This window comes from Zophobas morio, unplaced genomic scaffold (assembly GCF_036711695.1).
Source record: "Zophobas morio isolate AGI-343-1 ecotype UQ-CSIRO unplaced genomic scaffold, CSIRO_AGI_Zmor_V1 ptg000021l, whole genome shotgun sequence".
NCBI lineage: Eukaryota > Metazoa > Arthropoda > Insecta > Coleoptera > Tenebrionidae > Zophobas > Zophobas morio.
Genome location: NW_026972126.1, coordinates 13,672,999 through 13,693,796, shown reverse-complemented (window position 1 = coordinate 13,693,796; position 20,798 = coordinate 13,672,999). Strand labels below are relative to the sequence as shown.

Below are 20,798 nucleotides of genomic sequence, written 5' to 3'. Positions count from 1 at the left end.
AAAAATATGAAAGATTTTTATTAAATTTCTCTTTACGAGTATAATCGCATATTTAGTAGATGTAAATATGAAAAATGAAATGAAATTGATATAGTTCATTCTCCACATTTTTCATATTTCTTATCGGTATCTTTATTTGCCAAAAACATTCATTCATGTTAAAAAAACTTATCGTTACCAGCTATAGTGTATTTATTAGTATTAATCACATACACGTGCATTCTTAGTTTAAGTACTACATATTATCAATTTCCGGGTTTGACTAATCACGTAATAATCTTCTAGATTATACGAAATAAAAAAAGAGTCTCAAATTATTTAAATAGAACTTCCCACGCCCCTGAAGTCCATTCGAACAAATAGAGCTTCTTCGAAATTAAAAAAAATAATTCTGCCAATTTGATTTCTTTTCTATGACAACCCCTGTAAGTTAAAATAAAGATATGTGTGGCACAAGCACTGACAGTGTCAAATATTTTGAAAGCAGACAACGATTAAGCATGTAGCAAGCTGGGTAAGGAGTGATTAAATTGCTTTTTGTGCGAAAATGTGGACGCCTGGTGAAAATCAAGGCGGATTTATAAACCACAACTATTTTATAAAATTTAAATGGCGTTTGCGGGAAGGAAGATTTATTTTTTCGTACTCTAGGAGTCATGAAACGTCGAAGTCGCTGTTAAGTAAAAAATACAATTATTCTTGTTTCTAATTAAGAATTTATTTTGACAAAACAGTAGACAGTTCACTGTAGATAACTTTAAGTACTTGACAAGGAGTTGACCGTGCGATACGTACTTGTGTGAATTCGTAACTTTGACCAAAGATTCCATGGTTTATTATTGGAGTTTATTATTAATTTTTACATCAGTGCATTGCTCATGACGTTCTCAATGGATTGGTGTTTTGGGAATTGCTACTAATAGGTAATCTACTTCTTATTCTTGTTTTTAAGACTCTTTTTGCAAGTACTTGTTCTTATCACTCAACTTATTTCTTGCTGTCAAGTACAATACTACATGATTTAAATTTGCTCCTACTGTTTTCATAATTCTATCAACCCTCACCGTTGCCTTTTTCACCCCTGTGTGTTCTTTTTTTTAAGTCGCTACGATAGGCACCGTTAGCGTGAAAAGTGTGTCCCTGTCATTTCCAGTTAGTATCAACTTAAGATAATGAATCTTTGTACTTGTTGTGGCAAAAGTGCTGAACCTCATAAAATTGTCAATTGTTGTATATGTAGCAAATCTTATAAAATAGATTGCGTTGATGTAACGAATACTGAAGCGAGAAAAATTCATCAGAAATCTGGCCTATCATGGACGTGCAAAATGTGTGCTCAGTTAGGTAACGATATAAACGGCTTAAAAGCTGCAATTGTTGCGTTGCAGGATGAAATCAAAATTTTGAAGACTCAAGTCTCCACACCGGTTCAGTCTACAACTTTTTCTTTGATTGAAACCGAGAAAATTGTCAATGAGGTCTCGGAAAGGGAGAGACGCAAGAATAATGTAATTATTTACGGATGTACTGAAGGAAAGTGTAAAACTAATGCTGAGCAGTTGAATGTTGATACGGTCTTTGTTAAAGATATGTTGTCGAGTTTGGGTATTAATGATACGGACAATTTAAAAATTAGCAGACTTGGAAAATTTGATGCAACCAAAGATGATAGACGTCGTCCAATTAGAGTAACACTGCATTCTGAAAATTCTGTTATGTTGGTTCTACGAGCTTCAAAACAGTTAAAGACCTCTAACAACTGGAAAAACATTTATCTATCGAAAGATCGCACACCTATGCAGTTAGAAATCCATCGTAATATTAGAAATGAACTGCATCAACGTCTGGCTAATGGGGAATCTAATCTGCGGATCAATTACAAAAATGGAATTCCTAACATTGTTTCTTCGTTAAACTAACTTCGCCTAACAGGTCACTGGTTTCGATTGAAATATATTACCAAAATGTGCGTGGATTAAGGTCTAAACTCCAATCGTTTTATAAAAATGTATCTGAATGTTTTTTTTATGTAATAATTATAACGGAAACTTGGCTAAATGATTCGTTTCTTAATTCTGAACTGTGTCCATCTTTTTATAATGTAATCAGAAATGATAGAAAATGTTCAATAATTGATCGAATTATTGGTGGTGGAGTATTAATTTTATTTTCCAAAACTGTTACATATTCTGTAGTAGACACGACGTGTATTGCAGAATTAGTACCCGCTATAGACTTGATTGTATGTAATTGTTTTTGTAATACTTTTCAGTTTTATTTAGCAGCTGTTTATATTCCTCCAAATATCTCATGTAGTGAGTTTGAGTCATTTTTTGAAGCTCTGGAAATATTATTATTGAACAAGCCCACACTGTTTATTGGAGATTTTAACTTGGCAAATTTTAACAATAATTTAACTTATAATACACCAGGCAGTAAAAACCACGTATTTTCAACTTTTTCCAGTTCCCTAAATTTTATTCAGCATAATTGCATATTTAATACCCACAACAGACTTTTGGACTTAATCTTGTCAAATTTTGATGGTTCAGTTAACGTATCTCATGAAAATTACCCAATTGTACCAGAAGATATACACCATCCCTCTTTGTCAATGATTGTGAAATTTCCCAACTCTGCAAAAGTTAGTAATTTTCCATCTGGTAACAACTTAAGATATAATTTCAGGAAAGCTAATTACGTAAATTTATATAATGATATTCTTGTTACTGACTGGTCTTCTCTAAGCTTTACCAATGACGTGAATGCCTGTGTGAATCTTTTCTACGATAAATTATACAGTATCTTACACTCTTCTGTTCCTGAGTTTCATGTAGTTAAATCAACGTACCCTTCTTGGTTTAATAAGAATTTAATATCCACTTTGAAACTGAAAGATTATTATAGGAAGAAATGGAAAAAAACATCTAGTGAGTTTTATCATAGTGAGTTTAAAAGACTTCGGGCTATTTGCAAGCAGTTAATAAATTCAGCTTATCAAGCTTACCTTAGTTCAATTGAGCAGTCGTTGTATACCTGTCCTCAAAATATGTGGAAATATGCTCAGGCAAAAAAAGGTACGACTCGCATTCCTGGGAAACTGTCACATAATGGAAATGAATATGACCATCCTCAACAAATAGTAGATATATTTGCAGAAAATTTTTCAAGCATGTACAAATCCAAACTTGATGTTTCACTTACTGATGTTGTCACAAATAATTCCTCCTTTATAATGCAAAATGTTTCTGAAGAAGAAGTTTTGTCTGTTATGTCATCTTTCCCTAACAAATTAACTGCTGGTGATGACCTAATACCTAGTTTTATTATACGTGACACAAGATTCGCATTGGCTAGACCTCTTACTACAATTTTTAACTTAGCTATAAAATCATCCACCTTCCCTGACACTTGGAAGATAGCCAGAATTACTCCCGTATACAAAAAAGGTGATGCTTCTATGATAAAAAACTACAGACCTATTTCTATACTTTCGAATTTTGCTAAAATTTTTGAGATACTCATTTATAGAAATATTTATCACAATGTTAAAAGTCTCATCTCTATACATCAACATGGATTTTTACCTGGACGATCTACAATCACTAATTTAGCTATAATAAGTCAATTCATTTCACAACAAATAGATAAGAATGGACAAGTCGATGTCGTCTATACTGATTTTTCCTGTGCGTTTGATTCCATTGATCATCATGTTCTTTTATGTAAATTAAGTTGGTTTGGATTTGCATATAGTTTCTTAAAGCTAATGGAGTCTTACCTTGACTCCCGACAAAATTATGTTTTCTACAATGGTTTTCAATCTAAAAATTTTGTTTCCACCTCTGGAGTGCCACAAGGGTCTAATTTAGGGCCTTTACTTTTTGTAGTGTTTGTCAACGATCTTTTGGACTCATTACGTTGTAAAGTGTTAGCATATGCTGATGATATAAAACTATACTCCTCAATAAGATGCTTAGATGATAGCATTTTGCTTCAAAATAATCTTGAAAGGATGGTAGACTGGTGCAAAGAATTCAAATTACTATTAAATACTGATAAATGTTTCATTATGACCTATACAAAAAAATTAAATCCAGTTTGCTTTTCGTATCTTATAAACGATAAATCAATTAAAAAAATACAGTTAGTAAAAGATCTAGGTATCACATTTGACTCACATTTATCGTTTACTCAACATATGCATAATATATGTCTATCTTCTTCGAAAATGCTTGGCTTTACATTTCGACTTACAAAAGATTTCACTGACCCACAACTAATGAAAATGTTATACTTCTCATTTGTTCGAAGTAAACTAGAGTATGGGTCTATTATCTGGTATCCGTATTATGAATCACATAGACTTGCCATAGAAAAAGTTCAACGTCGTTTTTTAAAATGTTTATCGTTTAGAATAGATGGAATCTATCCAATTAGGGGAATAGAATATAATTTGTTATTAGCACGACACCAAATTCATAGCTTAAGTAGCAGAAGACAATTGTACAGTGCTAATTTTTTATGGAATTTAATTCAGGGAAAAATTGACTGTCCTATTTTATTGGCCAATGTTAATTTTCACGTACCACGTATCGTCTCACGTCATGCATCTTCATTTCTGCCTTCAATACCAAGAACAAATCAACTACGTAAAGCCCCACTGGAACATATGTATCAGAATGTGAAAAAGTTTTATGATGATGTATTTTTTTGTAAAATGAATCAGCTGCGTTAAATTGTTGTTTTTATTATTAATGTTAATTTAATTATACACGTATTGCATGGTAGGCATAGTGTGTTGGTTTTGATCCTTACGATCCTTAAATTGTTAGTTATTTTATTTAATTTTTTATTTTTATTTATTATTGATTTATATTGTCCTGTAATAGGGTTATCTGTTGGGCAATAAAGGTTATTATTATTATTATTATTATTATTATTTATTGATTCACAATAGTGTTCACAAAAGTAAAAAACGATGCTGCATTTTTCACCACCTTAAAAAAGATTATGAATGTTTATTACGTAACTATTACGTTTTATTGTCAGATAGTTAAAAATAAGGTTTACAGAAGACAAAAAATGTGTAAGAATAATATTTTTAACTACCTGAAAAAAGCAAAAATGGCATTTTAATACACACCACTGTGAAACTGTTCAAGTCCAAATTTCGGAAACCCGCTAGTGTTAGACAAGCGGCCCGTTGAGATCTTTGCATTACTATGATTGTTCCCAGCTTACTTTGGGACGTGTTAAAAAGCCAGTCTTGGTAAAATACTTCATCGGAAATTTCAAGTGACTAAAATATAGATTGTAGCAAATAACACTTATTTCTAACACAGATTTATAACATACCCAAGATGAGATGAGATCACCGATAAAGCAGTACATCCACACTTGCAAAAAATACAAAATTATATAAGGCAAATATTTTACCAAGTGTTCGAAATCCGGTGGCATCCTAAAAGAAAGTTAGTCAAAATCAAACCTGGAATTAACTGAAATTTACCCATTTTCTATCAAAAGATAGGAGGCAAAACAGAGACCGAAAGTAAAACTAAACTGTTGATGCATCAGCATCAGCGAATAAACACGATCAACGGATTCAGTAAACCTAAAATCACCACATTTAGATAAAGCATTCAAAAACTAGTTCTTCATACTTTAGCAAAAATCTGTGGTGCTCGGTTGCCTTTCTAAATCTTTCTTCACTATTCCACTGGGTGCGAATAGGCGAATTTCCAAAAGCAGCTTTAACCATCTTCAGCTCCGACAAAATGTGAGCTATTATATAAAAAAACACTCCGTCGTATCCACACACGACGGACAGAATTACAAAAAGATATACAAGGTGAAACACGAAATAAAAGATACGAAATTTGAAGTTCAGACCATGGGTTTCACCGTAACTCAGCGTCATTGGTTGTTCGTTAAAAATCGCACCCAGTATGTATTGTACAGCTGAAAAATATAACAAGCGCCTATACATTTGAAAACTTTTCTCTAAAAGTTTATGAATTTTCGAATTCGTGTTGTCGTGAGGGTCTCCAAATTCGTCCAATTCCCAAAAGTGTGCGCTTTCCTTTAGAATCACTTTTAGTTTGTTCTTGTGTTTAGTGACAACGAAAAATCTGCATGCGACCTGTAAGCGAAAATTGTACTACGAGTATAATAAATAATGTTTTGTTACCTGGTGGTAGGGACTTAACAGTTCGCACCCACGAATAATTGTAGCTTTATTAAAATTCGTTGACAACTCCAAACATGACTAAATCACCACACATTGATAAATAATAACAGACAAAATTCTCTTGATACATGACGAATTTTCTGTTTGATAAGGGCTAAGTCCTAAGTTTATTACAAATCGTAGAGGTTCTGAAAACTGTACTTTGGCCATCGTACTTCGTAGATGAACTGAATTCTCGCCGCAGAACTGGCTTTTAAATAAGTTATTAATAGCACAATCGTAGTGAATTAACCCAATATTTAAAAAAACGGAACTATAATTTTATCAAAAATTATTTATGGTGGCGTTACGAAGACAAAGAACAAAGGGCTAAGCAAAATTATTTATTATAGAACTCTTATACATATGTATGCAATATTTTTGGTCGGAAATTGAAAAATTCCCAAAATTCAATTGTTGAAAAATTGAGAAATCGAAAAACCGAGATGTCGAGAAATCGACAATTCAAAATATCGAAAAACTGAAATATTAAAAGACTTGGAAAACGGAACATGAGAAAATCTTATTGATTTGACAATGTAAAATTTTAAAAACCGAAAAACTGAGATATCGAATTAAAACATTTTGAAAAGATCGAAAAATTGAAAAATCGAAAAATTTGAGAATTTTAAAAATCGAAAAATCAAAATTTAGATAAGCGAAAAACTGAGCAATCGAAAAATAAAGAAATCGGCAAACCACAACATCTTAAAGTTAAAAAACATGAAAGGCTGAAAATTCCAGAAATAAAAAAAAATCCCAAAATAAAACAATTGAGAAAATGAAAACCTGAACAATCGAAAATCGAAAATTCAAAAAACGAAAAAACGAGAAATCGAAAACTGGAGAATTCAAAAATTTAAAAAAAACGAAAAATTGAAGACTAGATAAATTGTAAAAGTAAGAAATCGAAAATTCCCAAAAACTGAAATGTAGAAAAATTGGGAAATTGGAAAATTGAATAACCGAAAAACTGAAAATCTGAAAAATCAAAAAATTGGGAAGCTGAACAATCGAAACATCGAAATCTTGAAAAATCAAAAAAAATTGGAAACCAAAAAATTTAAGAACCGAGAAGCCGAAAAATCGTAGTATCGAGAAATCAGAACATTAAAAAATGTATAAACTGAAATATCGAAAAATGTAAAATTTAAGACATTGAAGAATTAAAATATCGAAAAATTTAATATTCGATAAAGCGAAGAATCGAGAAATCGAAACATTATAAAATCGGGAAATTGAAAAATCGAAAAATCAAAGACAAGAAGTTCGAAATTTGAAAAATCAAAAAATGAAAAAACCGAGAAATCCAGAAATCGAAAAATGGGAACTAAAACTTAAATATCGAAAAATTGATAAATGGATAAATAAATAAAATAAAACTCGAAAATCAATAAATTAAAAAAAATTTAAAAGTGCAAATAATCCCAAAACTGAAACACTGAAAAATTGAAATAAGGAGAGGGTCAACCGATGGACTCGATTACAATACCTTCTTCGCTTACGCACGGAAAAAAATCGAGAAATCGAAGTCGTAAAATGGAAAATTTGAAAAATCAAAGAGTCAAATATTTAAAAAATTTGAAAAACTGAAAAACTTAAAAATCGGAAAATGGAAGAAATAAAAAAGATCGAAAAGTCGAGAAATCGGGAAATGAGATTATCAAAAAATAGAAAAAGCTTAAAGTTCGCGTTTATAAAAAAAAAACGTCGAGTAAAGATGAAAGTAGGACTCGATTACAATACTTCCTTAACTTACGCTCGGGAAGTAAAAATATTGTCGGAAATATTTTCTCATACTCAGATTTCATGCTCGGTCTTCAAAATTAACCCTTCAGTCGCTAACATTCACGTAGCTACTGAATGTGAGAGACGATGTTTATTGGATTAAAAGGAGAAAAAAGGGTAATGAAACTAAATACAATGCTTAACACAAATTTACTCACTTGATGAAAAATTTTATTTACGACTATAGAACATTATTGAACATACATAACCAAAATCTACTGTCATCTAGATAGGGAAATAGTTACGCTAGCTTCATTTATTTACCATGGTATTTACAAAAGTAAAAAACGATGCTGCACTTTTCATAACCTAAAAAATATTATTTTTATGTACCTACTGAGGTACTGACGATGCTTAAAATCGGGTTGATACCCAATACCAACCACTGTAAAGTTTTGCAAATCCAGATTTCGAAAACCCCCCAGTGTTATACGTGCAGAACGTTGACTTCTTTGTATTATTACGATTTTATCCATTATATTTTGGTATGTTCTGGGCAGAAGCCAGTCCTCGTAAAATACTTGATCTGTAATTTCCAGTGACTGAAAAACCATCCACATTTCGGTATCCCAAAAACCAAAGTTTTTTGTCATATATTTTAGAAATTCTACAACTTACCCAAGAAGTAATGAGATCACCTGCAAAACAGAGCATCCACAGTCCTGAACAATACGTCACAATATAAGGAACATATCTTGTTATTTGCTGATAATCCGGCGGCATCCTCAAAACAAAAAGTAAATTTAAACCAACTTACAAAATTACATTTTTGCTCCTCACCCATTTTCAAGCAAGAGATAAGAAGCAAAACACAAGGCAAAAATATAACAAAACTGTTGACACAGCAGCATAAAGGAATATACTTTGTTAACACTTTCCACAAACCTGAAATAAAGATAATTAGACAACGAATTCAAAACGTTAACTTCACACAACTGTAACACAAATATGTGGTGTTCAGTTGCCCTTCGAAATCTTTTTTCGTGGTTCCACTGCGGCTGAATGTTAGAGTTTTCAAAAGCAACCTTAATCAACTTCATTTCTGATAAAATGTGGCCCACCATGTAAAAAAATAGCCCATCAAATCCCAACACGATATAGAACATTACAGTAATATAGAGAGTATGAGCACTAAAATAGAAGAGCCAAAGTCGCAACTCTAGACCTTGTGTTTCTCCATAACTTAATATCATGGGTTTATGGCTAACTATGGCAGATGTTGCGTACTGAGCAAGCACAACAAAAACTAAACGCCGGTAGAATCGAAAACATGTTTCCAAAATTCGATGATATTTGGAATTAGGACGTTGATAAAGTTCTCCAAACATATGTAAGGGCCAAAATTTTTCGCTTTCTTTAATAAGAACTTTTATTTTTTTCGAGTGCTTCAGTAGAACAAGAAATTTGCACCAAATCTGGAAACAAATAAACAAGTCTGCAAAAATAATCACAGTGATTTTTTTTTACTTGGGAATAAGGAAGTAGGACTTCGAATGCTCGCACCATTGTGTTCTTGTTGAAGTTGGTGAAAAGTTCTAAACATATTGACGTCCCAACAAACAAGCAGATAATTAAACACAGAACTTTCTTTATGTGTGAGAAATTGTCTGTCTGAAAAGGGTTAAACCCTATTCTGGTTAAAAATCGCAAAGGTTCTGAAAACTGTACTTTACTCATGGTAATAACTGCACAAATGAACTGCGCTGCAGCAGGAACGAGTTATGAATCGAATAGTCACGTTAAAATATCGTCATGTTTTTGTGAAAACAGAACTGTAATCTAATCCGAAATTATTTATGGTGGTGTTATTACTTGTAATGGCAATGGGCAAAAGACCAATGAAATTATAGCATATTGCGTGTGTGCGCATTGGTTTAAAAATTTATAAATTATTAGTAAATTAAAGAAATAGACACTGTAATTTCTTCAGAGCTTTGGAGCTTTGTTGATTTCTAATTTCTTTTGAACTAAGCGAAAATTCTTTTTTTTTTTCGATTTTGATTATTTTTTTTTGTTTGGAATAAACATCACTAGATAAAAATATAAAAGACTTATTGTGTCACAATAAAAAGAGAAAAACAATTTAAAGCAGGTATTACAAATAATTTAATATTAAAATTTTTATAAGAAAATTGGTCTAAAGAGTTTAGACAGTACTTCCCTCGCTGTCGGAAACTTGACGACTGCATGCCTATTGTGTTTTTTTTCTCGTTACATTTTTGTAGTGGGAATTTAAAAAAAAATTGCGATGACGTCATCAACATTTTTGCAAGGACACGTATATCAGTTGGGATAGATGTAGTGTAATACTAAGAATAAAATTATTATATTCTCAAATTTTCGGGAAAATGAATTGGATCGTTTGAATATTGATTTGTAATAATCAATAAAATAACGAAACAATTTACTCACGTATACCTACGTATCAGAGGCAACTGAAAATCGTGTATGTATAAACATTCTTAATTTAAGATGACAGGCGTAACAGCATACGTGAGAACCAAACACAGAAACTGTAAACAAAACGACCGTCGGTTTTATTGCTTCGACTTCCGCTTATTATATAAAACATTGGGTTTTATTTTAATTCTTGACGGTGAAATTCACAATTGGTTGATTATAAACATGTCTATTTCACATTCGCGGAATCAAGTGAACGCATAAAACAAATGCAGGTCTGTAATGTTAAAGTCGATGTAAATAAGCGTGCTACCCTTATGTTTCAACCGAGTTTTTCCTTTAACAAATTTTGTGTCTACCAAATTGGGTTGGTTGGGGTGTAATACTAATAATAAGTGTTGCCTTTAATTTAATCAATAAAATAAATTGACTTCATTAATTTTTTTGAACCACCTCTTAAGAAAATCTAAAAAATATGAATGGAATGATAAATCACAAGTACAAACTCATCATATTTTTTGCATTTTAGAGAGGATTTATTCAGCAAAATTTAAGGGTGACGTCATCAATTTTTTTAGGAGGGATGAACAAATACATTTTGAACAAAAGTTTACCATGCTTATAATAACTTTAAAATATTCCCAAGATTTCAAAGCATTCGGTTTTGTAATTCCTGATTAAATCGATAAAATAAATTCACGCCTTCATTAATTTTTTTTGAGTCACCCTGCATATGCAAATCCAAAAATATGAATGGAATGATAAATCACAAGTACAGACTCATCATATTTTGTACATTTTAGATACGATTTATTCGGAAAACTTTTGAGCTGACGTCATCAGTTTTTTGTAGAAGATAACCAAATATATTTTGACTAAAAATTTATTATGCTCTTTATAACCTTAAAACATCTGCAAGATTTCAAAGCATTCGGTTTTGTAGTTCCTGATTAAATCAATAAAATAAATTTACGCATTCATTAATTTTTTTGAGTCACTCTGTATATGCAAATCCAAAAAATATGAATGGAGTGATAAATGACAAGTACAGGCTCATCATATTTTGTACATTTTAGATATGATTTATTCGGCAAACTTTCGAGCTGACGTCATCAAGTTTTTGGAGGGGATAAGCAAATATATTTTGACTAAACATTTATTATGCTCTTTATGACCTTAAAACATCTGCAAGATTTCAGAGCATTCGGTTTTGTAGTTCCTGATTAAATCAATAAAATATATTTACGCATTCATTAATTTTTTTGAGTCACCCTGTATATGCAAATCCAAAAAATATGAATGGAGTGATAGTTCACAAGTACAGACTCATCATATTTTGTACATTTTAGATATGATTTATTCCACAAACTTTTGAGCTGACGTCATCAAGTTTTTGGAGGGGATAAGCAAATATTTTTTGACTAAAGATTTATGATGCTCTTTATAGCCTTAAAACATCTGCAACATTTCAAAGCATTCTGGTTAGCAGATTAAAAATTAAATTTCAAAATGTTGTTTTATAATTTTGATTTTTTTTCCAAAAATCTGGACGTTTCGGGTGAAAAGTCGATTCAGAGTTGTAAACTACATGTGTAGGACTATGTTATTTTATACAATTGAAAACCCATTTACTATGTACAATTTTGAAGTGACGTCATCGCTTTAGTGGTGGGGATGATTCGACAAATTTTGGTTAGCGTTTTACCATCTACATGATATTCTTAATATAAGTACAAAATTTCACAACAATCGGTCGAGTACTTTCGGAGATTATCTGTCTAATAAAAATCCGTGACAACAGACGGACAGACGGACAGACGGACAGACGGACGGACAGACGGACAGACGGACAGACGGACAGACGGACAGACAGACGGAAATGGGAGACCTATTTCTTCGTCTTCTAGGGGTCATGAAAGATCGAGAAAACGTAAAAGTAGAGAGTCGGCCGACGGACTCGATTACAATACTTCCTTTGCTTACGCTCGGGAAGTAAAAAACCATAATTTCGGTTATTTTTCCCATAATAGACCTATTGTCAAAATATTATACTCATTATATACCAAAGTGTTTCCTTTTTGTACGAGTTGAGTGGGTACAACGAAGAAAATAAAATTTTAAATTTGAAAGTCTTCATAATACGTAAGTATTTTTTTATTTTAAAATTTTACAACAATTACTCCAGTAATTTCGGAGATAGTTGACAGGTGACAGACAGACGGAAAAGGGAAATTGCCACTTTGGTGTTATTGAAGCTTAAAATGAAATTAGACATCTGTCAAAATGAATCAAGCGAAAAGCTATAATTTCAGGATTGAAACTGAAAGAAGAAAGTCAGAATTCTAGTCAGTTCGTGAAGAATCTAGACGAATTTTGTACACAAAAATTAGGATATTAGTAATTTTGTTTTACTACGAGAAAAACCTAACAAAAGAATTTGGAAGATGACAAAATATTGTTACAATGATCGTTGATTTAAAATCGGCGTAGGTTAAACTCAACAATTTATTTCTTAATAACTCGAATTACACGAGTGATTACTTATTACACAGCGGTGGCCTCTATTTAAACCTATACGTTCATCTCGTGAGTTCGAGAACGCCGCTTCGAGGGTTTTCTGGGTTGTACATCGCGACTTCCGCTTCCATCACCGCCGTAGATACCAGAATAAACACATACATACTAGAAGGCCCATAGACGTCGTACCGGGGCGGCGTATGGGTTTCTTTCGTAACACTATGAAATTAGACATTCATTAAAATGTTATATGTAAAAACAGAGAATTTCAGGATTGAAACTCAAAAATTGGCAAAGGGTTATTTTGACAGAACTTTTTTTGAAATACAATAAAACATATTCAGCTTTTTCGGAAAATCACAAAATTCATAAACGGATTTACTTTACCATGTTTCCGATAACCTTAAAAAGTGCAGTCAAAGTTAAATTGTAAAATGTTTTTATACAGTTTTGATTTTTTTTATTCTGAAAACTTGCACGGATTCATAAGCTACAAGTGGAGGAGTATGTTATTTTATAAAATTTTACTTGACTATGCAGAAAAAGTTAAACTTGTTTTAAATCTTAGATTCTACGACTTGTCAAAATATAATTTAATTCCCACTGTACCGTAAATAAAATAAGTCAGTGAAATAGAGAAAAAAGGTGGGCGGAGCTGAGATTAGCTTTTTGCTTAAGCAGTAGCCCCGTCCAGTGAGAAACTCTTCATTCCAGTGACTATTCTTATTATTATGCAGTCTTGCCTTACCAAATACTAGACCCGCCCACCCGGCCTCTATTTTCTTAAAGTCCATGCCATCTGCCAAAATGAGTCTTATCTTAGCATGTACTAGGCCCGCCCACCCACCCTCTCTTTTCTTGGAGGGTATGTCATTTACCAAAATCAGTTTATCTTAACGAATACTAACAAAAAAAATGAAAAATTGAAAAAATGCAGTTCGGAAAATTGAAGACGTCAAAAATTGACAAATCGAAAAGTGAATAATTAAAAACTGAAAACTCGTGAAATTCTTTCTTCAAGGCCACTTTTTACTTTGTTTTAAATCTTAGATTCTACCGCTTGTCAAAATTTTACATTTTACAGAAAATAAAATAAGTAAGTAAGCGAAATAGAGAAAAGAGGTGGGCGCGGCGGAGTTAGGTTTTTTCTAAAGAGTCTTATAAGCAAATAGTAGGCCCGCCCACTGACCCCCCTCTTCATTCCAGGACTACTCTTAATACTGTTTAGTTTTACTTTAGCAAGTACTGTCCCCGCCCACCCACCCCCTCTTTTTTTGAGGATATGTCATTTGCCAAATTAGTCTTATCTTAGCATATACTAGGCCCGCCCACCCGCCCTCTATTTTCTTGGAGGGTGTCATTTGTAGTAGAATTCAATTCCCAGTATACAGTAAATAAAATAAATCAGTGAAAAGGAGAAGAAAGGTGGGCGGGGCTAGTACTTGTTAAGATACGACTGATTTTGTCAAATGACTTCTCTGAGAAAATAAAGGGCGGGTGGGCGGTGCTAGCACTTGCTAAGATAGGCTGATTTTGGCAAATGACATAGTCTTTAAGAAAATAAGGGCCGGGTGGGTGGGGCTAGTACCTGTCAAGGTGAGACTAATTTTGGTAAATGGACAAATTTTGGTTAATCTACACGATTTTCTTAATATACATATAAGATTTGACAACAAGCGGTCCGGTAGTTTAGAAGATTATCTGTCTAATAAAAATCGACGCAGACGCGGACAGGCGGCAGACGACAGACGACAGACGGCAGACATTCAGACGAAAAGAAATTTTTCTTTGAGTAGGAGAAGGCAATAACACAAGAAATTCAAGAACAAACTGTGACTGGAATTTAAGAAAAATTAAAACGATTGACGAAATTCAGTCGAGGTTCTAGAATTTTAGAATTGGTCTTTTCAAAAATGACTTGAAAGACGAAAATTTTGAGGGTAAACTCTATCAATGAAGAAAGTTGAAGATACAAAAGATATCCCATAGAGTGACTCGAGTTGTTACAATGAATTCAATCTTCAGATGAAAGATAAAAAAAAAAGTAAAAATCAGTGAAAACGGATTGAATTTAGTCACTATATCTTTAAGATATCTGAAACAAACAACAGAAAGAATTTTCAACTGTTTCAACATTGGGTAAGAAGACCAGAAAGGGAGGTAATGGAGTCGAAGAAAAGAAGAAATGATTCATAACAATAAAGGAGGATAAGACAGCTGTACTAAAGACAGTGAAGGAAGGGTTAAAATGATTAGTTCCAACTTTAGCAGTTGGAGGTTAGCATCTAACCATAGAAGCATAATTAGAGAAAAATATGAAAGATTTTTATTAAATTTCTCTGTACGAGTATAATCGCATATTTAGTAGATGTAAATATGAAAAATGAATTGAAATTGATATAATTCATTCTCCATACTTCTAATCGGTATCTTTATTTGCCAAGAACATTCATTTATGTTAAAAAAACTTATCGTTACCAGCTATAATGTATTTATTAGTATTAATGACACACACGTGCATTCTTAGTTTAAGTACTACATATAATTAATTTCCGGGTTTGACTATTCACGTAATAATCTTCTAGATTATACGAGATAAAAAAAAATCAGTCTCAAATTATTTAAATAGAACTTCCCACGCCCCTGAAGTCCATTCGAACAAATAAAGCTTCTTCGAAAATAAAAAAAATAATTCTGCCAATTTTATTTCGTTTCTATGACAACCCCTGTAAGTTAAAATAAAGATATGTGTGGCACAAGCACTGACAATGTCAAATATATTGAAAGCAGAAAACGATTAAGCATGTAGCAAGCTGGGTAAGGAGTGATTAAATTGCTTTTTGTGCGAAAATTTGGACTCCTGGTGAAAAGCAAGGCGGATTTATAAACCACAACTATTTTATAAAATTTAAATGGCCTTTGCGGGAAGGAAGATCTATTTTTCCGTACTCTAGGAGTCATGAAACGTCGAAGTCGCTGTTAAATAAAAAATACAGTTATTCTTGTTTCTAATTAAGAATTTATTTTGACAAAACAGTAAACAGTTCATTGTAGATAACTTTATTGATTCACAATAGTGTTCACAAAAGTAAAAAACGATGCTGCATTTTTCACCACCTTAAAAAAGATTATGAATGTTTATTACGTAACTATTACGTTTTATTGTCAGGTAGTTAAAAATAAGGTTTACAGAAGACAAAAAATGTGTAAGAATAATATTTTTAACTACCTGAAAAAAGCAAAAATGGCATTTTAATACACACCACTGTGAAATTGTTCAAGTCCAAATTTCGGAAACCCGCTAGTGTTAGACAAGCGGGCCGTTGAGATCTTTGCATTACTATGATTGTTCCCAGTTTACTTTGGGATGTGTTAAAAAGCCAGTGTTGGTAAAATACTTCATCGGAAATTTCCAGTGACTAAAATATAGATTGTAGCAAATAACACTTATATCAAATAACACAGATTTATAACATACCCAAGATGAGATGAGATCACCGATAAAGCAGTACATCCACACTTGCAAAAAATACAAAATTATATAAGGCAAATATTTTACCAAGTGTTCGAAGTCCGGTGGCATCCTAAAATAAAGTTAGTCGAAATCAAACCTGAAATTAACTGAAATTTACCCATTTTCTATCAAAAGATAGGAGGCAAAACAGAGACCAAAAGTAAAACTAAACTGTTGATGCATCAGCATCAGCGAATAAACACGATCAACGGATTCAGTAAACCTAAAATTACCACATTTAGACAAAGAATTCAAAAACTAGTTCTTCATACTTTAGCAAAAATCTGTGGTGCTCGGTTGCCTTTCTAAATCTTTCTTCACTGTTCCACTGGGTGCGAATAGGCGAATTTCCAAAAGCAGCTTTAACCATCTTCAGCTCCGACAAAATGTGAGCTATTATATAAAAAAAGACTCCGTCGTATCCACACACGACGGTCAGAATTACAAAAAGATATACAAGGTGAAACACGAAATAAAGGATACGAAATTTGAAGTTCAGACCCTGGGTTTCACCGTAACTCAGCGTCATTGGTTGTTCGTTAAAAATCGCACCCAGTATGTACTGTACAGCTGAAAAATATAACAAGCGCCTATACATCTGAAAACTTTTTTCCAAAAGTTTATGAATTTTGGTATTCGTGTTGTCGTGAGGGTCTCCAAATTCGTCCAATTCCCAAAAGTGTGCGCTTTCCTCTAGAAGCACTTTTAGTTTGTTCTTGTGTTTAATGAGAACGAAAAATCTGCATGCGACCTGTAAGCGGAAATTGGACAACAAGTATAATAAACAATGTTTTGTTACCTGGTAGTAGGGACTTAACAATTCGCACCCACGAATAATTGTAGCTTTGTTAAAATTCGTTGACAACTCCAAACATGACGAAATCACCACACATAGGAAAATAACAACACAGAAAATTCTCTTGATACATGACGAATTTTCTGTTTGATAAGGGCTAAATCCTAACTTTATTAAAAATCGTAGAGGTTCTGAAAACTGTACTTTGCCCATCGTACTTCGTCGGTGAACTGAATGCTCGCCGCAGAACTGGCTTTTAAATAAGTTATTAATAGCACAATCGTGGTGAATTAACCCAATATTTAAAAAAACGGAACTATAATTTTATCAAAAATTATTTATGGTAGCGTTACGAAGACAAAGAACAAAATGCTAAGCAAAATTATACATTACTCTATATACTGAGCACTGGTTTTAAATATTCTATTTGCTCTATTTTTGCCACATTTAATGATACTTACTTCGCTTTTGCTACTTCATAAATTAATTAGTTCATTTCATTTATGGCTTTATTATAAGTCAACGTATCGTGATTTTTTATTTTTGATGCCCAAATCAAAGTCACAGGAGTATGTTATTTTATAAAATTTAACAGTATTTACCATGCAGAATCTTGACATGATGTTATTAAATTGTTCGTGGAAGTAATTAGACAAAGCTTGGTTAACGTTTTACCATCTCCACGATACTCCGAAAATACATATAAAATTTGAAGACAATCGCTTCAGTAGTTTCGGAGATTATCTGTCTTATAAAAATTGACACAAATGACAAATACGCGACAGGCGACCGACAGACGGGAACGAAAGACAAATTTTTCTCATACATAGATTTTGTAACTGAGCCAATAATTCTGTTTTTAATTAGTTCCCCAAAAATAAAAGTTTGAAAAAGAACTCAAAATATAATTCTTAAATAACCATTTCATGAAGGATTTTTTTTCTGTGGTATAATATTCCACATTCAGTGTTTTTATCTTCTTGCATTATAAGAACTAAACGAATGCAAAAACTTTGACATCAAGACACAGAATCTTACCGTTTATTTAAATTTTTCTGTTTAGTAATAAATAAAGCCAGTGAAGTATAAGAAAAAAGTGACCTATGAAGGGATTGCGAGATATTCGGTGGTTGCCAAAATCGACTAGGATTAAAAATCAAAGCTGACTCATAAACCACAAGTACAAGAGTATATGATATTATAAAATTTAAATACACATGACAAATGACATGCGTTAAATTTTAATCTTTTGTCCTTAACATAAAAATTTTACAAACGCTTATGCCTGTAAACTTGGTTCAACTAATAGAACACACTCATACATTTTTAACTCAACAAACCCTTAAATACCGAAAATCACGACATGTTCAGCCACACTGCCAATTCCCACGCGAAAATAATTAATTCAGCAATTTAGAGAATTACCCACCCCAACAATTTTTCCATTAAACTTGCAAACCCCGTTCAACTCTAAGCCAATTTAAACCATTAAATATTAACCCCAAAGCACACACTCAAGTCTCAGCCATCAAAAATTAAAGCCCCAATTACGCCACGGCGGTTTTTTTAGTTCAGCAAAAACCCAACATGAGCAAGGTCGACTTTTCAGATCCCCTTTTTTTCTTAAACGTGATCGGAATGCACCCCTTCAAAAATGACCGCGTTTCGAAGTTAAGACGAGCGTTTTCACTCACAGTCTACGCGATCACTATTTTTTCTGGGGTGATGGAGCTCGGCTTTAACTCTGAAGGATTAGAAACGTATGCTCGGGCTTCAGAGTCTATGGTTCCTCAAACACAAGTGAAGAACAAAGACAACACAAATCTGGATTAAATATTATACTCCTATAATTTTCAGCTGGTGGTTAAAATGGTCGTTTTGATAGTCCATAGGAGACAAATTGGGCAACTTTTGAAAGACAGTGGACGATTTTGGGCTTTAGATGTATTTGGATCACAGTACAAAGACAGTTTTAGTAGGGTGCACCATTTCTTAAAACGCTTTTTTCTTCTGTACAAGACCATGATTATTTTCACGTGTTTGCAGTTTTTGGCGGTTAAAATTGTTTTCAAAATAAAGAAACCTGTCTGTATCAGTTATGGAGAGAGTGAAGGACTGGAAGCCCCCTATGAGCAAATGTACCTAATCTTACATATTTCAATTACACTAGTTTCTATTAATGTAATCAATGGTTTTGATGGTCTATTTTTTTATTTTATTGGCCACATATTGTCGGAATTACAGATGGTGAAGGTCGCCTTTGGAAACTACAACATTGGAACTCCGTGGAACGAAAGGACGAGATTTAGAATGACCGCAAAACATCACAGTCGTGTTTTAGAGTACGTTTTTACTAAAACCTTGAGATATTAATGTTATTATTGTTTCAAAATTTTTACAGATTTGTTCAAAATTTCAACAGTGTATTTTCTGTAGTTCTTTTGGTGCAACATATGTCTTGTCTTTTTGGAATATGCTTTGGACTATTTCTTATGAGCAAAGATGGGTGAGTTTAAACTAAAGTATTAGTTAGTGTTTTAATGATGGGTTGTAGATTACCACCAGATGTAGATCGTGCCAGCAAATATATACCCTACATAATTTCGTTTATTCTGCAGACTTTTACTTTTTGTTTTGGAGGCCATATCTTAACCGACTGGTCTTTAGAAATACCGCAAGAAATATTTTACAACGACTGGGACAAAGATTATGATTACGAAAACAGACTAGGGAGGGTAATTTCTATAAAAAGAGGGCAAAAAGCAGCCAAACTAACCCTTGGGGACTTTGGTGCTCTGGATTTAGAAAGTTTTAAACTGGTCAAAACTACCAATCCAGTTGTGGTGAAAGCGAATTTATTATTTGTGTTTTAGGTTATGCAAAAGGCGTTCTCTTTTTTTACTTTTATAAATACAATGATCGCTGAAGGTAACAACTGATCTAGAAATATGAAAATAGTGAAATTTTTGACACATGCACGTGTGGGTATTTACAATTTAGTTATTTTTTCATTTTCGTTATCTGCATTGAAGTTGTTGTGTGAGTTCTTGTAATAATGTGATTAATACTGTTATTAAATTACTTACCTGCTTTATGTGTTTACACATCTCAATTTTATCTGGTTTACAAAAAGCTTATTTTAAGCTCTGGGAACACAAAAGTGAATAATGTTCACACATGACTTTAAAGAATGCAAAAATAGTTCTATTTATACCTTGTTCATGATTTAATTATCGCTATTTATTTAAAGCAAAGTCTTTGAGTGGTGTCCTCGGACTGCATATTTTCCGAATGTTAAATAACAATAATCCTACTAGAATATTTACTGGAAATTAGACCACAGGAGACATGGTGGTAATTGTTGTTTTGGATGGATTTTTTTATTTTTAGTTTTGTTTAAAATATGAGGACGGATTCATAAACCACATCTGTATGAGTATGCTATTTCATAAAATTTAAATAACATTTACTATGGAAAATTTTGATGTGACACTTTGTTAATATTTTAAATCTAAATGATTTTTTGACGTATATTCGAGAGTGCAGTGAAG

At 32.5% G+C, this 20,798-nt stretch overlaps 3 protein-coding genes across 3 annotated transcripts; 1 reads left to right on the top strand and 2 right to left on the bottom strand.

The window, feature by feature from the left end:
- Positions 1–5,104: 5,104 nt before the first annotated feature.
- LOC135131686 (uncharacterized) lies at positions 5,105–9,126 on the bottom strand. Its single transcript, XM_064059531.1, has 2 exons — positions 8,906–9,126; positions 5,105–5,225 (listed from the first exon to the last, which is right to left on the bottom strand). The coding sequence occupies exons 1-2, from the start codon at positions 9,124–9,126 to the stop codon at positions 5,105–5,107; spliced, it is 342 nt and encodes a 113-aa protein (XP_063915601.1).
- A 6,871-nt stretch (positions 9,127–15,997) lies between these two features.
- LOC135131685 (uncharacterized) lies at positions 15,998–20,667 on the bottom strand. The gene is made up of 7 exons (XM_064059530.1): positions 20,334–20,667; positions 17,251–17,500; positions 16,724–17,202; positions 16,570–16,674; positions 16,416–16,521; positions 16,201–16,356; positions 15,998–16,054 (listed from the first exon to the last, which is right to left on the bottom strand). The coding sequence occupies exons 2-7, from the start codon at positions 17,458–17,460 to the stop codon at positions 15,998–16,000; spliced, it is 1,113 nt and encodes a 370-aa protein (XP_063915600.1). The 5' UTR covers positions 17,461–17,500; positions 20,334–20,667.
- LOC135131683 (uncharacterized) lies at positions 18,243–20,350 on the top strand. Its single transcript, XM_064059529.1, has 4 exons — positions 18,243–19,047; positions 19,105–19,589; positions 19,649–19,753; positions 19,802–20,350. Exons 1-4 carry the CDS (start codon positions 18,835–18,837, stop codon positions 20,118–20,120), a joined length of 1,122 nt encoding a protein of 373 aa, XP_063915599.1. The 5' UTR covers positions 18,243–18,834; the 3' UTR covers positions 20,121–20,350.
- Positions 20,668–20,798: the final 131 nt, after the last annotated feature.